Here is a 22,157-nt window from a genome sequence, read left to right as displayed (position 1 = left end):
ATCACTGAAAGGTTGCATTCAGGGATTTCCACATTGCACAAATATATTTGTTGTATCTTGTGTTAGTTGATTTCATTTTGTCATGGAAGACTTTTCCCTGTTCACATTGCAGTTACTCACTTACTCAGAATCCTCAGGTGAGCTTCAGAGAGTGACAAGAAGGTTCTTCAGGCCAAACATAATATTTTTGTCTTTTTTAATCAAGATTCTGGTGTGTGGGAGAAGGGGGCATTTAACCAGCTTGTGCGAGAAACCTAGGCTTAGGAAGCAGACTGAGGGGGGGAGATAGAGCCTCTTTGTGGAGCTGACAGATTAGCACCTGCTGAGTATGGATTTATGGGGAAGTAGTGTCAGTGGGAGGCAAAGGTTCATACTGGATGCTGGCATCACTTGCAGTCTTTTGCCTTCCCAAGGCCTAGACCATGGAATGAGTGGACTGAAACTGTCGTCAGCCTATGGATCTGCAGTAGACATACTCTGTGTTGCTGCCCCCATGAGTTTGGCTGGAACAATATGACTCAAGGTGCCAAATTCATGGCTTTGACTTGTCCTGGTTTGATCTGTGCGAGATTCAGGACATTCAGTCTCATTAAATGAGACAGAAGAATGAAATGCATTTCAGACTGTAAAGAAAATAGCTCTTAATTGAGTTTAGCAGGGTTTAGGTGGGAGCTGCTGTCCTTTGAGCTGATGTTCTGCTCTTGGGCTGCCTCTGCAGCCATGAGTGACAAGGTTGGTCCAGACCTTCGCCTCAGATCTTTGCATGGTTAGTAAAGTTCCTTGTATCATCTTTGAAACAGCTGTTGGAGGTGGGTTGCTGGAATAGCTGAAAGATTGGGTTTGAGCCAACATGGCAAATCTTGTTTCACTACCAAGGTTTTCTATTGTTGGAGGTAATTAATAAATAATGAGACACTCCCTGCATGCTAGTTATACTAGAGATGGTGCTCTTACACAAAAGGCAACATATTCATAACTTAGCATAATCTGGCATTTCATCCTTTCCATTATTTTGTCCATATTGATATAGTTAATAGAATGTTAGTTGGAAACCAGGCCATGCTGCAGATCCAAAATATAATCAGGCAATATTCACTTTCATAATTTTGTGTATTGTTAAAACATTTTCAATCGGAGAAACTATTTATGAAGATGATGTTTGAAGAATGCAGTTGGCTGAAGGAGCCATCTTGATGTTTCAAAATGTATTTTTTAGGAACAGGGAGCCTAATTTGTAAGGTTCGGGGAATGGTTCTTTACAGTCTGGAGAGCCTTGAGACTCTAAAACTAATTGCAGTTCAGTAAGTAACCCACACCTACTTTCTCACACCCTCTTGGAGATGATGGTAAACTTTCAGTAGGATTACATCTGCTTTTTTTTTTTTTAAAGCATTAAGGAAACTGTCACAGTCTCCTATTTTGTCTATTATTCTCTTCGTGTAGATGTATCAGTAACATTTAGCCTTCTACTGCTGTTGCATTTTTTGCTTTGGTATGCCTCTTTACCTGATCAAATGCTATAAGCCCAGAGCACTACGGCTGTAGCGAAGTACAGTCTCAAAGTAGACTTTGATTCAGTCAGTAATTGGAGTATCCTCTTTCTCCTGCTTATTGATGTGTGTATTGGAAAAATCCTGTTTCCTGCAGTTGTGTAAGAAGTGTCAAAAAAGTAGATGTTAGGCTGAAATAAGGTTTGATCTTACCTCACACGTTTGTTTCAAGGGGTACTTTAGTAGGAGATTTTTTTTTTTCAAGAAGGCAACAGACCAAAGCACTTTGCCAAACAATTGGTGAGATAAGGAGAGTGTTAGCTTGTAGTTGTACAAACTAATCATCAGGGGTTTATTCTAGGGCTGAGATGATTGATCATCATTTTTGCTTGAGATCTTGCAAGCAGAGTGAGACCAAATGTCCCAAAGTTTCAGTCCCAGAAGACATGAGGCCACGTAGCTGAGCAGGATGGCATTTGCTTTTCACAGTTGACTGACAGGACTGAGGGTAGCAGGGTAGAAGTGGCATCAGATGAAGACCTTTTCTTCTGGTCATATGCTTTTGTACTAATAGAGTGCCAAATAAATATTCACATAACGGAAGGGAGGCTTGTTCAGAAGCCTTTTCTGAGCTGTGGATGTGGCCGTTACTGATACTGGAGGTGAACAACAGTTTCTCATGTGTCCGTTGGAAACTGGGCTTGCAGCAAAGCTTCATGAAGTGCAAAGCTGCACATCTTGCCAACATCCACTGTCTGCAGTATTAGTAAGAGCAAAGCCAAAGACTAATGTGTAGATAAATCGTGCCATCTTCAGGAGAGGTTGCCTCGACATGAATTACATTGCCCTTTGGCATTGCTGTCTGCTTGAGTGGTACCAGTCTTTGGAAACTATCCATTTAAGGATAGGTACCATCTAAGGAAACTATGTGATCTATTAATACTACCTTTAATTTGGTAAGAATGCTACCTCCGTTGGTTTTTATCAAAAACATGATTGTAAGGTTGAAATTGTTGAAACAATTGTCATTCAGGAGGGGAATCAGAGCAACTGTTGTTTGGCTATGAATTGAGTAGAGGGAACTCACCCCTGCCTGAGCTAGCACAACAGTGGGAGGAATCCAGTTTGCCCAGCTGCAGCATCAGGACTAAGCTAGTAATCTAAATAATTTTTATAATTAGAGAGCAGTATCTCCATGGGGTGACTCATCCCACCTACCTTGGAAAATAGTGACTCGTTCTCCAAAAGTCCCTGTGTCTCACCATTGACTATACAGCGAACCTGAGCAGTGAGCTGAGATCAGATACCTGCCTCCTCTATTATTTAGGTGAGATAAAATCTTTCTGTAAGTGATAAGAGCTCATATTAAATTCCTAAGCAGTCTTGGGTAATTGGTAGGGCTGGTGATTAAATCAAGAAACTGAGACTGGAATTCCGTGTTTCTTTTACTGTAATATGGGATAGATGGGAGGTCTTAAAACACATAGCTTTTTAATATAAATGTACTTGAATGAGATGGTAGCATTATCAAATACAAATCTTCATTTAACCTGTAGTAAGCTTAAAAATAATTCACTTTTACTGTATGCTTATTGCTAGCTGTTCATAGAAGCCTCCCTCACATAGTATTTTCACACAATGGAGTAAGAGACATACACCCTGATCTTTTGAACTTCTGTGTTTTGACACAGGATCTTTTCTTCTGACAGTAGCAGTTATAACTCTTCCAAACAACAACATTTTAAAAGTTTAGCTGTAGAAAAGCAAGTGTAGTAACAAATGCTGTCTTATTCTCAACATATCATATATATTCCTTTATCTTAATAGCACCAAACGTTTTGGTAAACATGTTAACATATGTTTCCTACAGCTGTTCTACCCACTCACCAAATGCTGACTTGCAGTCAGTTCTTTTCAGCATAAGCTAATTTCTTTGTGCTCCTACTCTGACTGGGTATTGCCATGACTAGTGCTGGGTGAGGTCCAGTAGAAGATGATACAGTTTTTCTATTTTCAGTCAACTTTATTGTGAGCACTGGTAATCAGAAGTGAAATTTACAGTTAATCTGAGAATGGTACCTGCCCACTGGTTGTGATTTATGCAGTATATAATGATTGTGCATTTATGATGATTATTTTCCTAATTCTTTTAGATGTGGATTTAACTGATATTATGATATACAAAATCCCTCCCCACATGAGGAAAAGAGCCCTCTGTAAGTATGATACTTGTAAGTAATGTAAAGATGTATCATTAGATGGTAAATTAATATTGCAATTTAAATGAATAGTTGAGATCTTAGCGAGCCTTGGAAAATTACTACATTCAGTAATATTTAAATAGGAATAGGTTCAAAACAAATTAGATACATGGCCCTCTTTTAACTTATCAAGGATTGACCGTTTTTAATGATGTCATCAACTGCAGAGATTTTAGCTAAAAAGCAGCTGGGCTGACCTGTACCTTGGTGAACATGATAGTTATTCTCTGATATATTATTTGTAGATTTTGGGGGAAGGGACTATGGGATCCTGTCTAAATCTCTGCAAGTACATTTTGTACATCTTTTCATCAGGCAGGTAGGTTTAAGAGACTTACAGACTGTTAAACATCACATTATATAAAGAACAAACCAAGGAAAGCCTATTGCTGAAAGAAGGGAAAAAATAGGAGAATGGAAAGCCTTGGAAACTGTCAAAGAGTTTTGATGGAAGTTTTATTTGACTAAATACTAGGACATTCAGTACTATTTGAGAAAGGTTGGTTGTTCACTAGCCACTTAAACACTAATAAATACAACAAAGCTTTTTTACTGTGTGTGATCAAACCTTGGAACAAGCAGGTTGGCCAGAGAAATACATTCTTGTCCAAAACCAACTGGACGCAGTCCTGAAAAGCTTCCTTTGAACAAGGGGATTGGATTAGATAAACTCCACAATTTATCCTACCTCAACTATTAAATATGAATTGGAAAACTGCCTGCTTTTATTTTTGGCTGTCTGAAATTGTATCTATAGGCAGAGTGTTGTTTTGTATGCTGTCACTGAGTTTCAGAGCTTTTGGGGATGGGATGTTCAGAGATCTCAATTTCTGCTTCTTCCATTCAAGAATTTATTTATTTTTCCTATGTGGAATTGACTTGTGACATATTATATAAACCTGACTTGAATAAAATTCTTAGTTCTGAGTGGCAACAGACTGGCCTGTCTTGGAGATACAGCCTGAATTCCTTCCTCCCTAGAATGAGGTACTAATTTAAAATCTAATTCCTAAGCTGATGTAGATGGCCAGGGCTGCGTTCAATTCAGTTGTCTTAGATGCTTAAATTGCATCTTAGATGCTTAATTTGAATTTTTGATGTCCAGTGAAGCAGTGGTAGTTAAGAAGAAGCTTGGGTACCCCGTGGAGAGAGGAAGATTCTTTTGAAATCCTGCAGAGGGAGATGCTGATTAGTTAAATTCAGAGACTTAAGTTAAGCAGGTTGAACATTCCTTTGGAGGCCTTCAGACAGGTTTAAAGTGGCATTTTAGAACAGAATATAAGCTAGGTGTTTTGTTTAATTAGAATGCATCTTGCTCATTGTTAGGTCCATCAACCTAAAAGGAAAATAAATATTCTTCCATTTTTGCAATGTGGTTCAAATGTTTTGTAGAATGAACAAGGGGCTGCTGTGAAGGTGTTAGTCACTCTATTAGTACCTTTCAGGTTTATCAGATTTTACTCCTCACTTCCTAAATTAATGGATTTTGTCACAATAGTCTGAAACAAATACAAAAGTTCCATAACTGCAGTGCTAGCACGGCTGAGTGAAGGAACATCCATATTTAAAATCATAACCAAATTTTCTGTAGGCTTTCTTTCCTACTGTAATTTTTAACTTCATAGGCATTGTGAGGGGAAGAACTGTCATGGATATCTGTAGTTCAAAAAAGTGTAGGGCAGAGGAAAAGCACCTGATGCCACACCACATCAGCAGGCATCCTTTTTTGCTTTTTCTTTCCACCACCATCCCAGAGTTTCAACCTCTCTCTGACCCAGTAGGCTTTATTTATAGTTTTCATTATCCCTTTCTCATGGCAGTAGAGCCTAGAACAACACAGTGTGCTGACACTAACAACATTTCCTGCCCTTTTGTTCTGCACTCTGCAGACCTGTTGTCCCTTTGTCCTTATCCCTAGTCCTTCCTCTGCAGACAGAGGCCCCATCTGACAAATTTACTTGTGCTTACCAGGGATTACGAAAACGAGGAAACTTCATGGTTTAATAACTTAGACAAAGGAGAAGAGCAGCTGGTCTGTTAACATGTCTCTCTCAAGCCCCATTCTCTGACAGAAAAGCTTTCTTGCATGTGGTCCAGTTTTCTACAATTTACTGTAAAATGCTATAGATGTACGGTTCATGCAAATGGAGTTACTGTGCATTGGATCTGCCTTGAGCATTTTATTTGAATGACCTGAGGTGATTGTATGGCAGTAGGTTTGCTGCTGTTGAAAAGAACATTAGCTGATAGTGGCCTGAAATGTTGATGTCTGTTTTTGCTTTCTCTGTTGCTTAGCATGGTAATGTTAGAGGAATAGCAGTTGGAGACAACCTGCTGCACTCTGCTACTCTGTGAGACAAACATCAGTAAAGGCAAGCAGCAAGAAAAGAAGGGCTCTTCATGAGAAAATGACAGCAAGAGAACACAGTCCCCGCCATGGTGCCAAATCCCGCACTGTGCAGAGGGCCTCCACCATTGATGTCACCTCTGACATGGTTGGCCTTTCTCTAACAGGTTTGTACCTTCCTATCATCTACTGCTCTGTTGCTGCTCCTTTCAGAATCTGCCTTGTACTAATGTGGGTTTTTTTCTTTTAATTGCTCGGAGATTTAGACGTGTCTGGTTATCTGGAGGTAATAAGATAAAGGAATTATACTAAAAAAAATTCAAAATCTTGAATTTACTACTTTTAAAATAGACAAATCATTAAAATCAGAGAAGGATTAAAAAAATAAGCTAGATTTTGTGTAGTTATGTTTATCATTTAAAAAAAAGCAATGGGGAGAAAATAACAAAATAATGTCAAGGTCTAGGAAGAGTCTTGGCAACCTCCTTGTTTGACATTATATAAAATTTTCAAGAGAGTTCAGGGAGCTGAGGTTTATCTCCCTTATCTTTTATGGTTAGTAAATTAGGATTGTAACCCTCAGAGACTTTATTTCATTAGTGAGAGAGACAGGTACTTTCAAACTTCGTCCTATTAATTACCAGCGAGTAGACATAACTGATTTAATAATTTGGAGTTAATAGTGGCTCAGGCTTTAGTCCTATTGTTTTCTATTGAGATTAAGCATTTAATATTCCCATATTGCATATAATCTCACATTGCTTTACATATTTTAGTATGTTTTATAAACTGAGATCATCCCAGGTTTTCCAAATAATTATTAGATACCAAGGATTACCAGATAAATTTTTTAGATACCAGCCATGGCTCACTTAATTAAAGAAAAATATTTTTTTGTATTAAATGTAATTTCTTTCTCTGTGTGATTGCAACTTCAGGAAAGAATTCACGTGGCAGTGATGTTTGGCTAATCTTGTGTTAATTTTTCTGATTTACAGGAAACATTCAGGATCCAGATGAGCCGATTTTAGAGTTCAGTTTAGGTAGGCTTAGTGATTTTTATGCTAGCTTTAATGATGCATGATGTTGAATATGTGTGGGGTTTTTTAAGTGTTGATTTTGAAGTGCATTTCATATAGTAAGGTTTGCAACTTTGCTCTGATTTTTATGGAGATGTGGTACAGTTTTCACACTGCCTGTACAGTATCTTTTGATAAGCAGCCAGCAGTTTCATTTCGTGGAGTTTCTAGGAGTCTATAAGTAAAACATAGGTCTTATAAAATTTTAAATGTTTACTATGTGAATATTGTTATTAAATGTTTACTTTTTTTATGTGAAGATGCAGTGAAACTGTCTTCAGTGTCAGTATGTCAGCAGTTCAGGTCTTCAAGCAGACTGAAGATTTGCTGGAAACACCATTTTAGGGCAGAATGTTTTCTAAGAATTGTGAATTATGCATACCTTCTTTCTGGGGTCTTTGCTGTCAAGTGATAATGCAAGACACAAGTGACCTGAATCCTGAGATGGTTGAATTTGGACAAGAAGCTTGTGCATTGACTCACCTCACTTGAAGAACAAGTGAAAAATATTTTCTTCATGAAAATTCAGTCCACATTTTCAACTGCAGGATGGTTTTCTTGGCTTAATAGTGGACTAGTATTTGGAAGGTTGTGCTCATAACAGTGTGCTAATGAAAAGTTAGAAAATTTCTGTAGATGTGTGTAATTGCATTATGAATAATAATCTTAAGCGCTCTCAGAGCTGAATGAGGTACTTCAATTATTTTCAGATAAATCAAAAATATCTAGAATTACAAAGCTGCTTAGGTAAATTTCAGAACTAACTTCCTGCACATAGCTGAAGCAGAGTTGGACCACACTGTAGTTAACTGTATCTATCTAGATAGAATGTGGCTCTGAAGTTTAATGTAATTGTGTAGAGTCACTCACTGAAATTTTTGAGAGTTGTTTCCTACTCACCACAGTCCTTTCCCAGTAATTAAACTCACAGTAACATTTCAGAGGAAATAAATTGCTGTCATTTTACAATTACAAGCTGGTTTTCCTCAGTAGTGTTTGCTGCTTGATCAGTGTTCAGGCGCTTCTGTTGGTTCTCCCTGGGCAAATGCCATTTGATAATGGGCTTAATGGAGCGTGACTTCGAATCAAATGCAGCCACGCTCATGAGATTCCCAGGGGAAAACCTATGCATGTAGGCTGTTAGAATGAGCTTGCCAGGGAGTGGATAGGCATGTATTAGAAGAGAACAAGTTTAAATTGCAGCTCTAGAGCTTGGAGCCAGACTGATCTGATTGCATGTTTACTGTTTGCATGCACAAAGGTGAGTCATGTCTGCTTTTACAGTGTGGTGGTAGAATGAATTTTAAGCCCTTTGTGGCTTGATTGCTCAGGGTATATAATGTAGTTTTATAAAAATGTAGAGTCTTACAGCAATGTGAAAAAGATCCTGAATCTAAATTTATTTATCTGTTGCATACCTAAAGCTTGCAGTGAGCTGCTAACTCCATCGCTAGATCGAAAACCAAATAGTTTTGTAGCAGTGAGTGTAACTACACCTCCCCAGGCATTCTGGACGAAGCATGCACAGACAGAAATTATTGAGGTAAGTGCTGAGGTACTTCTAGATTAGATTTAAAATTGAAGCTAGCACAGGAATCATTTCTTCCTAACAAACATCACCTTACATTAACTTTTGGCTTTTTGTTTATGATTACAGGGAACGAGTAATCCTATCTTTCTAAGCAGCATTGCCTTTTTCCAAGACTCTCTTATCAATCAAATGACACAAATCAAACTCTCCGTGTATGATGTCAAAGACAGATCTCAGGGAACAGTAAGTTTTCTTTATTCTGTTGCCTGCCTAGTCAGTGTGGAGCAAGGAAATGAGAGGCAAAGAGATAAAATTAGTAACTTCTGCAGAAGTAAACAAAGGGATAGCAGCACTGATCATACAGAAAACAAGATGGGTAGGAAAAGGAGGAACAAATGAGATTGATTTGGCAGAGTGAGAAGCATTGCCAGTTTTCTTAAATAAGGCTTGTCTGCAGCAAGTTTGGAAACCATGGATTTAAATTAAAAAGGTCCTGTCACTTGTGCTCTTATATTGTGGACATCTTTGGTGAACTAAGTCATGAATAGGATTCAACGCCCCTAACCGAGGCTTCTAGCCTGTGCCAAAATGCCATAATGAAACTGTCCTTTGGAACAGAGCAGCTAAATTTCAGAAATCACCCTGCCCTGATACATTAGATTTTGTTCAGGTGTATGGTTTGTTCCTGTACTGAAAAAAATTTCAGTGTCAGCGCTCCCATGTTGCTACTTGGATCTGTTGGCAATACAGGCCATTTATTCTCAGACTGTTGTCCAGAATACTGTTACAGGCCCCATGTGTCTTCTCTTCTATGGGTCCCTCAGGGGCAGCAGAGCTGTCCCTCTCTCTTCAGTGCTTCATAGGGAAGCTCTAGGGAAAAATGAATACCTCCAGAGGAGGTAAGTTCTTCAGGAGGAGACAAGTTTGGGTCAAGGATCCAGTGTCAGCCCTGTTCAGTCATTGCTTCCAATGTTCCTGTATTGCTTGGCCTAAGCTCATATATACTGATGTGCCTCCACTCATATCCTAGAGAAACAAAAATGCATATTGTCCTCCAGAAAAAAAAAAAAATTATAGATTACCAAATATATTAAATTTTAAGAGGTTTTAATTAATTATGTATGGCATATTTAGTTATGCTTTTGCTCCTGGACTTTTATGCATAATAATTATATTTTAGACTTCAATGCTGTGGTCAGAGCCTTTGCTCACTGTAAAGGTAAATACAGTTCTGGAACTCATTTTCTTTCAGATGTATTTGTTGGGTTCTGGGACGTTCACCGTAAAGGATCTTCTTCAGGAGAAGTACCACAGATTGCACATAACACTAAGGTTTGTAATATTTTCCTTCATTTAAGTGTTAGTTCTTCAAAACATGCTTAAGATGTGATGAAAACCTCTTATTTCATGACTAAGTTGAAAATGGACTTAATTAAACTCTCTTGTTTTGGTATCAAGTATATTCTGGTTATCAAAGTGTGTGAATACATGTGTTTGTTCTCATCATCATGTAACCTTTAACTATATGTAAGCTGTGAACAGAGCACTGTCTATAAGTATACTCTATGATTTTTAAACCTTTTCTTGTTGTCACCTTGTGTGCATATTTCTTTTGCCTCCCCAGCAGCCTGTTCCAGCAACTTTTTTTTTTTGTCTTAGTTGTCTCACCGTATTTTTACATGTAAACAGCTATCTTAAAATACCATTTAGACTCCATCTTAAAATAATAACATGAAGTCTCTGCCAAAATTACTATGTCACGGATGAGACAGAATAAATGACACTCATGATAGATCTGGGTACCTGTGTGTACTTTAAACCCAGCAGGAGAGTGGCTTTTGCCCTACTTTTCTCTGTCTCTGACTCACTCACTTTATTTGCTACCCTTTCTGTCATGTGTGCATACGGTGCTGGCTTCCCTCCCCAGCAGGGAGATGGCTGCTGCTCTGGGAAGGTGGGGCAGAAAGTTGTGTTGGTTCCTGCTGTCCAGCTGCCCAGCTGTTCGTGTCCTGTCTCAGGTGCTGGTGCCCAGATTCCTGAAGATCTCTTGTAATTGCACACAACGCCCTTATGTCCAGGATTTTTCTCTGCCTCAGGGGTCTTACCTCCATTGAAAGTGTTGATCTTCTTCTTTTCTAGACCACTTCTTTTCAGGATCCTTCTTTTTAGCATCAGTTTTTCTTTATGGAATGTCAGGTCCCCAGTTTTCCCAATCTAAATAGTCTGTCTGCAGAAGCACAAGGTGTGATCAGCTTGATAACTGGTGACCTTGACTGACTTCTCTGTTGAGAAGATTTGGTGGTACTTCTGCTTGGTCCACATATTATCAAAATCTGCTAGTTGCAACTGTACCAGTTGGAGTTAAACTGCCCCAATGAGAGTTAAAAGTTTGGTTTCAGACACTGAAATGCACAGGCAGCCCACACACATGTGCATGTACATTCAAATATCTCCCCCAATAATGTTCACAATGTAAGTTGCTTTTGCCTAATTGTAAAATGTGGACTCTTTCTGGTTTTACAGAAGCATGGAAACAATGTGTGGTTTTAGGCTGCCTTCAATTCCGTGCAGCATCCCTACAGAATAAGGGGAATGTTCTCCTGTTGGACTAAGCTGTAATAAAATTATTCCAAATGAAGTTGAAAAGCTTCCTATTTAAAATGTTCTTTAAGTTTGAAGATCAATAGCCTTTTATAAGTGTTTCCTTGTTGATGAACAGGTCCTCCTCCAAAAAAATCTCAACGCAGAGTATTTGTTGCAGGTCGGCTGAAAGTGACCGTGTAGGTAACATCACAGTTATTGGATGGCAGATGGAGGAAAAATCTGACCAAAGGCCTCCAGTCACAAGGTCACCTGATACAATTAATGGAAGGGTGAGTATGAACATTTTATCAAATTTAGAAGGGTGCAGACTTATTGCCAGCATTGAAACAAGCTAGGTTGACATCTGCAGGCAACTTCCCTGTCCATCTTGATATTTAGTAGTGCTTTACATTTTCAAAATGCTGTAAGGAGCAGCCTAATGGTGATGAAGCCATTTTGAGTTTTGTAGAGCTCTTGGTGCTCATGTGTGGGGTTAAAAGTCTTGGGAAAAATTTTAATATCAAGTGATTAAGCTTTGGTATCAAGTAGTCATGTTCTTCATTGGAAGAGGCTTCTGATACTAGTAATTGGTGTACATTGTGCATGGATAACCAGTTTCAGAGAGATGTGGTATTTCATTTCACACTGTGAATTGGAAAGTGCTATTAAGCAAAACTGTGATGAGGTTGCTAGGGAATTCCCAGAATTTTAGTAAAACTGAAGAGGTTACTTTACTACTGGATTTTTTTTTCCCTGATCCCCAAATAATTGTTTGAGAGCAGATGTTTGCAGCACTTTGTCAGCCTAGACATATATTTAATTCTGTAAACCTTATGTTTTGAATATCTTGGTGATCATTGCACTTTTATATGTGTATTAGATTCACAGTGTGCATTAGAATCCCTTTTTATCCTCCAGATCTGTTCATGCCTATTGATGCAGTACCTGTAAGGACTCTGGAACTGTGCTAACATAAGTAACTGACAGGCTGGATGAAAATTTTTGTGGCATTTTGAACTGTGCAGTAGATGTTAATAGAAATGCTTAGGATTTATTATTTCAGCCTGCAATACTTTTTGTCCACAGTTAAAATATTTGAAATATTTATTTAAAGCATGTGTTGAGTTGAATATTTCTTTGAAGTCTGTGTGATAGGTCATCACTGCATATTGCTCGGGCACTGAGGTTTCATTCTTTACTGTTTCTGGTTTTTTTTTTTTGTTTTTGTTCAGACTGTGTTGCCAGTTGATGAAAGTTTAACAGAATCTTTAGGAATCAGATCCAAATATGCTTCACTGCGGAAGGATGCACTGCTGAAATCTGGTAAGCTGTCCTGGGCTGTAACAAGTAAGCTTTAGGCATCAATAAAAGCTAATCTCTCCCTGTGTGCCTGTGGCCCCAGGGCATTTCAGCAGATGTTTCACTTGAATAGGGACAGGCTGCTGACTGAGCAGTCCTTTGAGGGTCATACCAGAATAAATCATTTTCTCATATGCACTATTTTGTATTGTAAAAACAGCAAAAGCAGACTTTTGCCATTAAGTTGACTGTAATATAACATTTTCTATGCAATTTCATGGTCTGTTCCTAAGCAATTGTTGCAGGCTGAGGAGAGGGACAAGTTGCTTTAAAAAAAGAATCTTGCAGAAAGGTTAGTTTTCCAGGAAAAGATTGCATGAGAGGAAAATGCACGGTACATAGACAAAAAAAAAAAAAAGAAAAGAAAAAGCATTTTAAAAGTTAAATATGTATTCCATTTAATTTCCTTAGTAGCGTTTTAAGTGATTTGGGGTGGAGTCGTTTCCCACAAACACTTGAAGAACAGTCCTTGCAGAATGACCATGCTTGGAAAAGGTAGACTGATGCCTGGTTAACCAGATCTTTACAGCAGGGTGTTTCAGCATGTTAATGAACTGAAGCCATTTACTTTAAGAAAGAAGATACTTTGTATACTTTTAAATCAAACCCTAGTCTTAAATAATATGGTTTTAATTCTCTAGTGTTTGGTGGTGCCATTTGCCGAATGTATCGTTTCCCAACCACTGATGGAAACCACTTGAGAATCTTGGAGCAGATGGCAGAGAGCATCCTGTCACTGCACATCCCCAGACAATTTGTGAAGCTGCTTCTAGAAGAAGATGCAGCAAGGTGAGTTTTGGGAAGGTTTACATGTGCAGTAGTACAGCAGTGATGTGGCTGTTATTGAGTTACAAAGGAATGAATATATTTGTGTTAATGCACTGACTACTCAGTGAGATAAGAAATGGCTTCAAGAGTCAGAAGAGTAGTTTTGAATGGAAAACAAAGCAGAATAAAAGCAAGTAAAATGAAGTGCTGTAGTACAGTAATGACATTGTCTCATTTTAGAAGGTGGGAGGGAGAAGGAAATCTGTTAAGCAATTTGTAGGTTTGTTATGAATTTGCTTCTTTCTGAAGCAATTAACTCTCTTCCAGGCAACATACTCCTTTATGAGTGTTTCTTCCCTACATTTGTAGGCTGTGTTTTGCCTATCTAATGGTTTATGTATTCTTTATAAAGGCCAAGATTGGAATGTTAAAGAATTTTAGCTGTGTTTTTGAGTATTGGGCTTTTATTTTATTTTGACTCTGTTTGAATTCAATCCTATAGACTTTAACTAAATCTGACCTTAATTAAAAGTAAAACTAACTAGTGCTCTTACTATTGTATATTAGGACATTTCAGTTCCTTTGGGATATTGTGGAATAAAATCATGGGTTAATCCATTCATTTTCATATTTTGTGAAAATGATAAATTCTCACAGGAAGATGCAGACTTCTTATAATGCATGGGAAAACTAATTGAGGTTCTGAACTTCACATTGATTCTTTTTTCTGATGTTATGTTTTTAGTGATGTGCACTTAGATTCTAGAGATTGAATGCTGTATCTTGTTCAGGTGTCCTGCTACAACCTTGATGGAGCAGGCTAGGGATATGCCATTGCACATTTAGTCAAGGGTTATTTTTTTTTTTTTTGTCTTTGTTTCTCTACAGCTTTCTCACAGTAGGTTTAAAAGCACCTATTCATTATGAGGTACAACCATAATAATAAAGAGTTGGCAAGCTTATCCATTAGGTACCGTGTATGATGGATGTAGTCTAAGGACTTGAAGATAGGAGAATTTAGGGCGAATGAGGGAAAAGATGTGTCTTTCTGTAAGATTGTAGACAGTGAAGTTGGAGGCTTAGCCTTGAAATGTGACTGTTCAGAGGCTCTTGCTAAAATCATGCAGAGATCAGTGGATGCCTGTTGTAAACAGGTACAGGTTAATAACAGCCCAGGTGATTATTAATATGACCTTGTGTATGTACACTGGGTGGTGTGGCTCAAAGGTAAATAGGCCTTTGTGTAATTACTGAGAAAGGCTGCCTTGTCTCTGTTCTGTTGAGGTGACCCTCAGTAACGTGCACAATCACACTTTGTATTCAGAGTCACTCAGATTTGACCAAGCGCTCTGTTCTCCATTCTCAGTGCTGCAGCCCAGAGGAATGACAGACGGCTACAAAAGCACAGCTGCTTCTGTCTTCACATCCTGGTGACTTTTGAAATGTCCTTGGATAATCACAACTGCTGTCTCTTAGATAAAACTCCTCTGGGCCAGAGCCCTTTGAAAGGAAACATGTAACTGAGGGGTGTGATATTTTGACTGCCTCATTATTTATGGCATACATATTCCTTGCTGTCTTGGCTCTATGGGACAAACAAGTAAACTTGAAGTGTTAAGCTGTGAATTTATTTCAGGAAGACCAGGGCTCAGGTGCATGGCTGGTTTGGAGCAGGGAGTTTGACGAGGTAATCATAATAGCATCTTATGGAGAAAGCATGTTTCAAGATGAAACTGGGAGTGTCTTTATCCAGGTCACTAATACATATACTATATGCTGTTGCCTGTTGGCAAATCAATCTGATGTTTTTCTTGGAAATTTAGTTCTTTTTGATAATATCCTAAGTACCGTGGAGTGGGAATTGCTCTGTGAAATGATGTCTTAAATTGTACATACACAATTGGTTAAAACGATCGAATTAGAGATATTGAGAGAACTGCAAATAGAACTGCTGGATCCTTTTGACAGATGATTATTCTACCTTTCTGGGACAATGTGCTGTTGAATTGTGTCTGGTGTTGACTTGTTTATTTTTTACCCTTCTTTCTTTATTCCGAATAATGTATTAATCCAAGAAGACAGTAATACAAACGTGACATGAGTGTTTTCTCAGCAGCACTGCTGGGAAACAGTATGTAACATAGGATTGCCATGTGTGACTGGAAACCTGGCAGTCAGGGTACAAGGGGAAAGCCAGGGGTTCTCCTGTTTGTATTTGGGGATATCCAGTCATCCTTTATTCTACCCTGAGTGCCCAAAATCCTGGATCTCAGATGAAGGTTTTGTTGGCTCATCTTCAGTCTCCAAACCCTTATTAATGCTTATGCTTCTTAGGCTTTCCCTGGCCTTGCAAACTGTTGTGTACATACCTTACCGGTGAATTGAATCCTTGTACCCAACATCTGATAGGTGCTAATATCCCACCTAATCTGTGTCATAGTTCTTATTTAAAGAGCCACCACAATTCAGTAAGGTGTCCTTACAAGGTCCCCATTGTCCCGAGTCACCTGACATGATGAGAGTTCCCATCATTTACAAATCCTCATATAGTTTGAGAGCTGCAGAAAGGTGGGAAGCTCTGCTTTTGACCAACACCTGAGGCTCCTGGGGGGAGCACAGTGTATTCTGCCTGTGAGGAAGCAATGTATCTCGGACTAGAGCTCAACCTGTGCTCTGGGCTGTGCTTTGGTATGTGTTTGGAAGCATTTCCAGTCTGGTGAGTAGCTCAGACCACCGTACGTTGAGAATGTGTCAGCTGAGGATGGTGCTCCATTGCTGCAATGTGAAAGCCATTCTTGGTCAAGTGGACTATGGATATAAACACCTGTCTTTCCCCCCTGTTTTCTTTTTTTTTGCCCCAGGGTTTGTGAACTAGAAGAGTTGGGAGAACTGTCTCCATGTTGGGAAAGCCTTCGTCGACAAATAGTTACACAGTACCAAACGATTATTTTAACTTACCAGGAAAATCTAACTGACTTGCACCAGTATAAAGGTGATTTTTTTTGATAAAAATGTGATTCTTCTCTGCCTTATTATTAGTGCTTCTCTGAAATTGGGCACCCAGAATGTTTTATGATGAGTAAAAAATGCTATTATATTTCTTGTCTTTATTAATATTTATTGTGAGTTTGCTAATTACATGGGAATATTTACCTGCTTTATTCATTCTCTTATCTTACTCTGAAAGTAGAGGACAAGTGTGAACAGTAACAGAGAGATTTTGTTTCTTTTTTTTTGTTAATTTTCTCTGCTTTACTTTCAGCACATAGCAAATGTTTTAGTATAGGCACAAGGAGAAGGGTTTTATGCTTACTTTTGTCTTGCATTTCTCAGGTCCTTCATTTAAAGCCAGTAGCTTGAAAGCTGATAAAAAATTGGAATTCGTTCCTACAAATTTACATATACAGAGGATGAGAGTCCAGGATGATGGAGGATCAGGTATCTGTTTCCCTTTCTTTGCTTATCTTACTACTTTTCTCTCCATTTTTTAAAATTTCCATCCTCAACCATACAGCCAAGTTTCTACAAATTACTTTAGTAGTGCTACTTGGCATTTTTATAGCACCTTCTATTCTCAGATTCCAAATCTCTTTGCAAAAGAAGAGATGTAAGTATAATTACTGCTGTTCTACAGGTGGCAAAACTAGATTCTGGAGTTAACGGAATTCTAGGTGGCACAAGTTAGCCTTTGTACTAGGGTTGGGTTAAGTTGCTGTGTCCCTTCCAGACATTTTGTATTGCAGCAGAATAACAAAGGTTCTGACTGTTGTTTCTGATTAAGCTTGTGTGCTTTTTCTCTGGAATCATCATGTACAGTTATGCAAAGTAACATTTGTTCACATCAAGCTTGTTTCTTCATAAATAACCTGGGTTTTCCTTTCTTTTAACAGTAATTCCCCATGACACACTTGTGTCCATGTGAGGGATTCCAATAATGTCAGGCTTTGTACAAAGACCAGTGTTCAAGACTTCTTTTTCACTGTCAATAGATTAAGAAACAGAGGACCTGCATTCATGTATGGGTCTTTCACCTCAAAAAGTACTTGATGGATTTCCAGGGCCTCTAGAACAACTCAGTTTTCCATGTCTTTCAAAACACCAGCAAAGTTTTCCAAAAATTACTTTCAGAAAAGTTTTTGAACTTACACAATTGTTTGCCCACATTAAAGATGACAAGTTTTCATTTGTAAGTCCTTTTTGTCCATCCCAGATCAGAACTACGACATAGTCACCATAGGAGCACCAGCAGCTCATTGTCAAGGCTTTAAATCAGGTGGCTTGAGGAAAAAGCTGCATAAATTTGAAGAGGCAAAGAAACAGTAAGTAGAAATGCTATTGTGTCAGCTATTATTGTGCCTTTTTTTCCTGGTCCATGCTCAGTTATTTGGAAAATCACTCCATTCTATGTTTTTGTTTCATTCAATAGTACTACTATACAATATTTTGTATTGAAGATTTTTCTGTGGGGTTTTTTTTCCAAGGAAAGGAAGGGAAGTAAGTTTCCTCCTTATATTACTGTATTTATTTGTTTAGTGATGGGCGCTTTCTAAGAGCCTTTCTATGAAAACTTCGATTTTTCTGAATGCTTGTTGATTCATTTAATTTAGTTATTTTAGGTGCTGGGTTTGGGTTCTGCCTATTTGTGGGTCAGAACATTTGTCTGCTGAACCTCCTCAGCTGCACTACATCATGCTTTCAACCCATTATTTTCAGGAGACTTTCACCCCTCTCATAGCTTCAAGGTCCTGTTGCTGAGCTCTCTTTAGTAGAAACCTGCTGTACCTGATTGGTAAATTCCTTGTTGACAGAATGGTTTTAGTTCTGAAACTATTGCTGGAGGTCTTCCTGCATTGCCTAAAGTTTATGCATAGTTTAGGCTTCTGAATCTGGCCTCTGCTGTATAGATGGGATACCTGACCCCCATGTTTTGTCTTCAGGGACTGCCTAGTGACCTCTGTAGAAGTGTAACTGTGTGAACTAGAGGAAGGTGCAGAAGTTGGGAAGGTCACATCTGCTAACATGGCACCCACTCCAGCTCCCAGAGGAACCAGAGTGCTGCAGGGTCTGCATTGCTTCTGCTGCTGTATGGAGCATTGGAGAGAAAACAAGAGCAGCAGGACAAGGAGTCGTAGTCAGGGGAAAGGAGACCTTGACAATGCCCTTCCAAAGAAAGGACTAGTAGGATTTGGAGCTGATAGAGAGGAGGGAATGACGTGGGAACCAACTGCAGAATTAATTTTGGCAGTAGAGAAATGAATAGCAGCATCCTGTGAATGTCAGTCAGATATGTACTGATACAAAGATTGGTGCAAAAATACCTGGTGTAATTATTCAGTCTTAGAGAGTGCACTGGGATAGGCATAGAGGAAAATGTAAACCTGGGAACACTGGTATGCCAGGCTCACCCTTTCTGTTTGTTTGATACTACTATGGCTTTTTGAAATAGCCTCCTTCTGTCAGAGTAGCCACTGAAGTGGTCCTTACTTCTGCAATAGCTAATTTCCCATGTGGATTTGTTATTTTTCCCCTCACCCAATAATTAAGTTGATTGGAGAGTTTAATTTCTATCCAGTACTTTTCCTCTAAGCTTTTCAGAACTGTTCCTTCTGGGTCCATGAAAACTGCAGGTTCAACATTTGAAGAACAACTTTCATTTTAAGTACTCCTCTGTTATCAAAAAAACGAGTGTAGTAGAACTGAGATCCATCTCCTCAGTTTCATTGTTACATTCAGTTCCTTCTCCTTTCCTTGGCATAACTGTGCTTGGTGCATTCACAGCATTTCCCCAGATCATCCCATGGTCATCTGGCAATCTGTGGGTTTTTGCTTCCAAGTTCATGTACCCACCTTGTTGAAAAAATGACTCAAATAAGTTATTTCCCCAAACATACTTTGTTTTGTTTCTGCTTTTGGTATTTGCTAACAATCTGCTAATTTTATTTTGGTTTTTTGTTTTTTTAGCAGTTATGAGGAGTGTTGGTGAGTTTTCTGTTTCTGAGGGTTCTATAGAGGGTTTCTGTTCTCTGGGTTGTTTTATTTTTCTTTTCTTTGGCAGAGATCTGGTGTGTTTTAAAGTGTGCAGGGCTTTTTAATGTCAAGCATCATGGCATCCCTAATTGTGCTCTAAGTAATTGTAGCTGCTTTGTAGAACATGATGTGTGAGTGAATTTCATTTCATCTGCAATGTTTGTTTGCAATGAACAGCTAGTTTCCTGGCTCTCTCTGATCATAAGTTAAAAAACTGAAAATCAGAAGACAAGGAATTTATATCTTTTCCTTTGTTATTTCCAGTGAAAACTATCTGGAATGAGAAACTTTTCTGCCAGTGATGGAAGATAATTAAGATAATTCTATGTATTTTAAAATCTTAATAGTGATAGATTGGGCATGGTTTATATTTTTGTAATCCATGTCTTTATTTAAAACATTTTCACATAACTGTTGTTTATTTTTTCTCATGTTGTGGTGTTCAGTGCTATCAAAAGCAGACATTACTGGATGGTTCAAAAATGCAGAAGTTCTGCTCTAAATTACTCTTATTAAGGTTGAACCCCTAATTCACTGAGAATTTAAGTCTGTGTTACAGTTTGCTGTTATAATACAATGAGAGCTGTTCATTTGAAAAAGCAATTGCAGGTTGGAAAGTAAGTATATGTGAACTTCACACCATAAATTTTTTCCACCAATCATCCTAGCAAATGTTTATGATTAAAAATATAATAATTCTAAATCAAATCTCAATATGCTGCATGGCCTTTTCTGCCAAATATGTCTTTATGCATGTTAACCACACTGTCGTGGAAAGAAATTGCTCAGAGGAATTGTCACTAAGATCACCAGTCACTAGAAAGCACAAATCAAGTACAGGGAAAGTCCTAAAAGCTGAGATTAATTTGCTGCATGGCATAGCAGTACTGGGGAGTGGTTGTTCTCTGCCGCACTTGGGTGGGCGACCAGAGCCCAAACAGGGAAACTCTTTCAAGAATCAGTTCTGAGTTACGTCCTTTCAAAACAAATCCCTCATCTTTCTTTTGTAATGGAGCTCAGGCAGATACTGGCATTAAGCTTCTGCCTTGCCTTAATATCCTTTAAGGGACAAGAATTGGAGTTGTGGCATGATTTTAAAGTGTGCCCCACGCAACCCTCCTGTCCTACCTCACAGATACGTTGCAGAAATTAACAGCATTGCTCTAAGGGTAGCAGAGGAGTTCACACTCCTTGGAGGTTGTGATCTGTGGTATCTGTGCCTGGAAAAGAAACTCCTCTCCATGTAGCTTCTCAGCATGGCTGTCTCCATTTAACAGTGCTGAGATTGGTGCAAACAGTAGGTTCTTCTGTGCTGTTACTATGCTGAAGCCATTCATGACTGTAAAAAAAAAAATAAAATTAAGATAATACACAATTGGTGTCACCTCATGCTTGATGCCATGTCATGAATCATACTTGTCACAGCTGGAGATGATGTAAAGGCCTGGTCTTTGGGTACCTTTCCTACTGGGAAGGAAAACCCCAGCATTTTGCCTGACAAAGGGAGTAGTGGTCAGTTGGTTCCAAATAGTTCATACTTAATAAGAGCACAGCTTCAGCTTTGAGTAACTTTCTAAGCTAAAAGGCAGCTTTTGTGAATGACTTTTTCAGGTGGGATTAAATCAATCTTTGGAAGTGCTGTTCTCTTTCCAGCAGTTATAGAGCGTCTGTTGAGGATTGGATAAGCAACTTCTGCAGACAGTTAAACTTAAAAGGGCATAAACTATTCTCCACTGTAATAAGCAGTCTTAGTGTAGCTGCATTATCCCCATATAAAGATAGGTTTGTCCCTAGTTTAGTAAATTAAGTGTGTGTGAGCAGACACTACACAAAGGACAGTGTCCTTGGATTAGCCTGAAGATGTGTGTTGGTTTTTTACGTATCACAGAATTGCTTGTGCTGGTGTAACTTGATCCTGGTCTGCAATAGAGGAAATTATATACTAGCAAAAGGACTTTTTTGTTAATACCACAGTGTTTGTATTATGGATCTGGGTGGCATTTCACTGTTAGAAGGAGCACAGATTTTCTTTTCATGGTGTTAGTAGATACGTGATAAAGCATGTTTGTAAACCAGGCCTCAGTGAAGGCCTCAGTGAAGTATCTGTGTTGTAAGGAGAGGGAGAATGGAGCAAGATGTCTCTGCAAACAGTGGGTCTGTATCTGATGGCAAAATCTGTCACCCATGTTCTCCTCAGCAAAACTGTCCCTCTGGTGTACAAACTCTGCCCACAGCCCCTTGGTATTAGGGATTAGTAAATCTGCATCTGAATGCTTTCAGTAAAGGCAGAGAAGTCTCTAGGATCATGTTCCTGCTGTGCAATTGCCCACTGGACTTTCACTGTTGATCACTAGTTTAGGTAAATTTTTGTTGTCTGACATTAATTCCCCAGCATGCCACTGTAATGTGTGTACCTCTAGATCAATTTCCCCCCTAAAATCAGTCTTTCTTTTTCAGCACTTCAACAAGTTCCCAGTCTATAATATACATCCCACAGGACATCGTTAGAGCAAAGGAAATTATTGCACAAATCAACACCCTGAAAACACAAGTCAGTTACTATGCAGAAAGGCTCTCAAGAGCTGCCAAGGATAGATCAGCTAATGGCCTTGAAAGAACACTTGCCATCCTAGCAGATAAGGTAGGAGAATAATTCATTTCCCTGCTGAAGCACAGTGTATTTTTTTTTCTGTCTGTGCTTTTAGTAGGTTT

The 22,157-nt window shown here is 38.7% G+C and overlaps 1 protein-coding gene across 11 annotated transcripts in view; it reads left to right on the top strand.

The window, feature by feature from the left end:
• The window catches only part of INPP4A (inositol polyphosphate-4-phosphatase type I A), a 73,715-nt gene that overhangs the window by 21,019 nt on the left and 30,539 nt on the right, over positions 1-22,157 (top strand). For 3 of the 11 annotated variants that reach the window (XM_010394222.2, XM_019282810.2, XM_010394217.4), the window contains exons 3-16: positions 3,644-3,706; positions 6,047-6,265; positions 7,097-7,141; positions 8,602-8,720; positions 8,835-8,951; positions 9,961-10,040; positions 11,470-11,581; positions 12,524-12,614; positions 13,292-13,439; positions 16,280-16,410; positions 16,752-16,856; positions 17,629-17,737; positions 19,383-19,397; positions 21,903-22,086. In XM_010394222.2, coding sequence (XP_010392524.1) covers positions 6,160-6,265; positions 7,097-7,141; positions 8,602-8,720; positions 8,835-8,951; positions 9,961-10,040; positions 11,470-11,581; positions 12,524-12,614; positions 13,292-13,439; positions 16,280-16,410; positions 16,752-16,856; positions 17,629-17,737; positions 19,383-19,397; positions 21,903-22,086 — 1,362 coding nt within the window. In that variant the 5' untranslated portion in view covers positions 3,644-3,706; positions 6,047-6,159. Of the gene's footprint in view, positions 1-3,643; positions 3,707-6,046; positions 6,266-7,096; positions 7,142-8,601; positions 8,721-8,834; positions 8,952-9,960; positions 10,041-11,427; positions 11,582-12,523; positions 12,615-13,291; positions 13,440-16,279; positions 16,411-16,751; positions 16,857-17,628; positions 17,738-19,379; positions 19,398-21,902; positions 22,087-22,157 lie in introns of all 11 variants that reach the window. The other 8 variants (XM_019282806.3, XM_010394211.4, XM_019282805.3 and 5 more) reach the window with 4 other exon arrangements.

Source organism: Corvus cornix, chromosome 1, assembly GCF_000738735.6.
Source record: "Corvus cornix cornix isolate S_Up_H32 chromosome 1, ASM73873v5, whole genome shotgun sequence".
Classification (NCBI taxonomy): Eukaryota; Metazoa; Chordata; class Aves; order Passeriformes; family Corvidae; genus Corvus; species Corvus cornix.
This window is presented reverse-complemented; position numbering and strand designations above follow the sequence as displayed.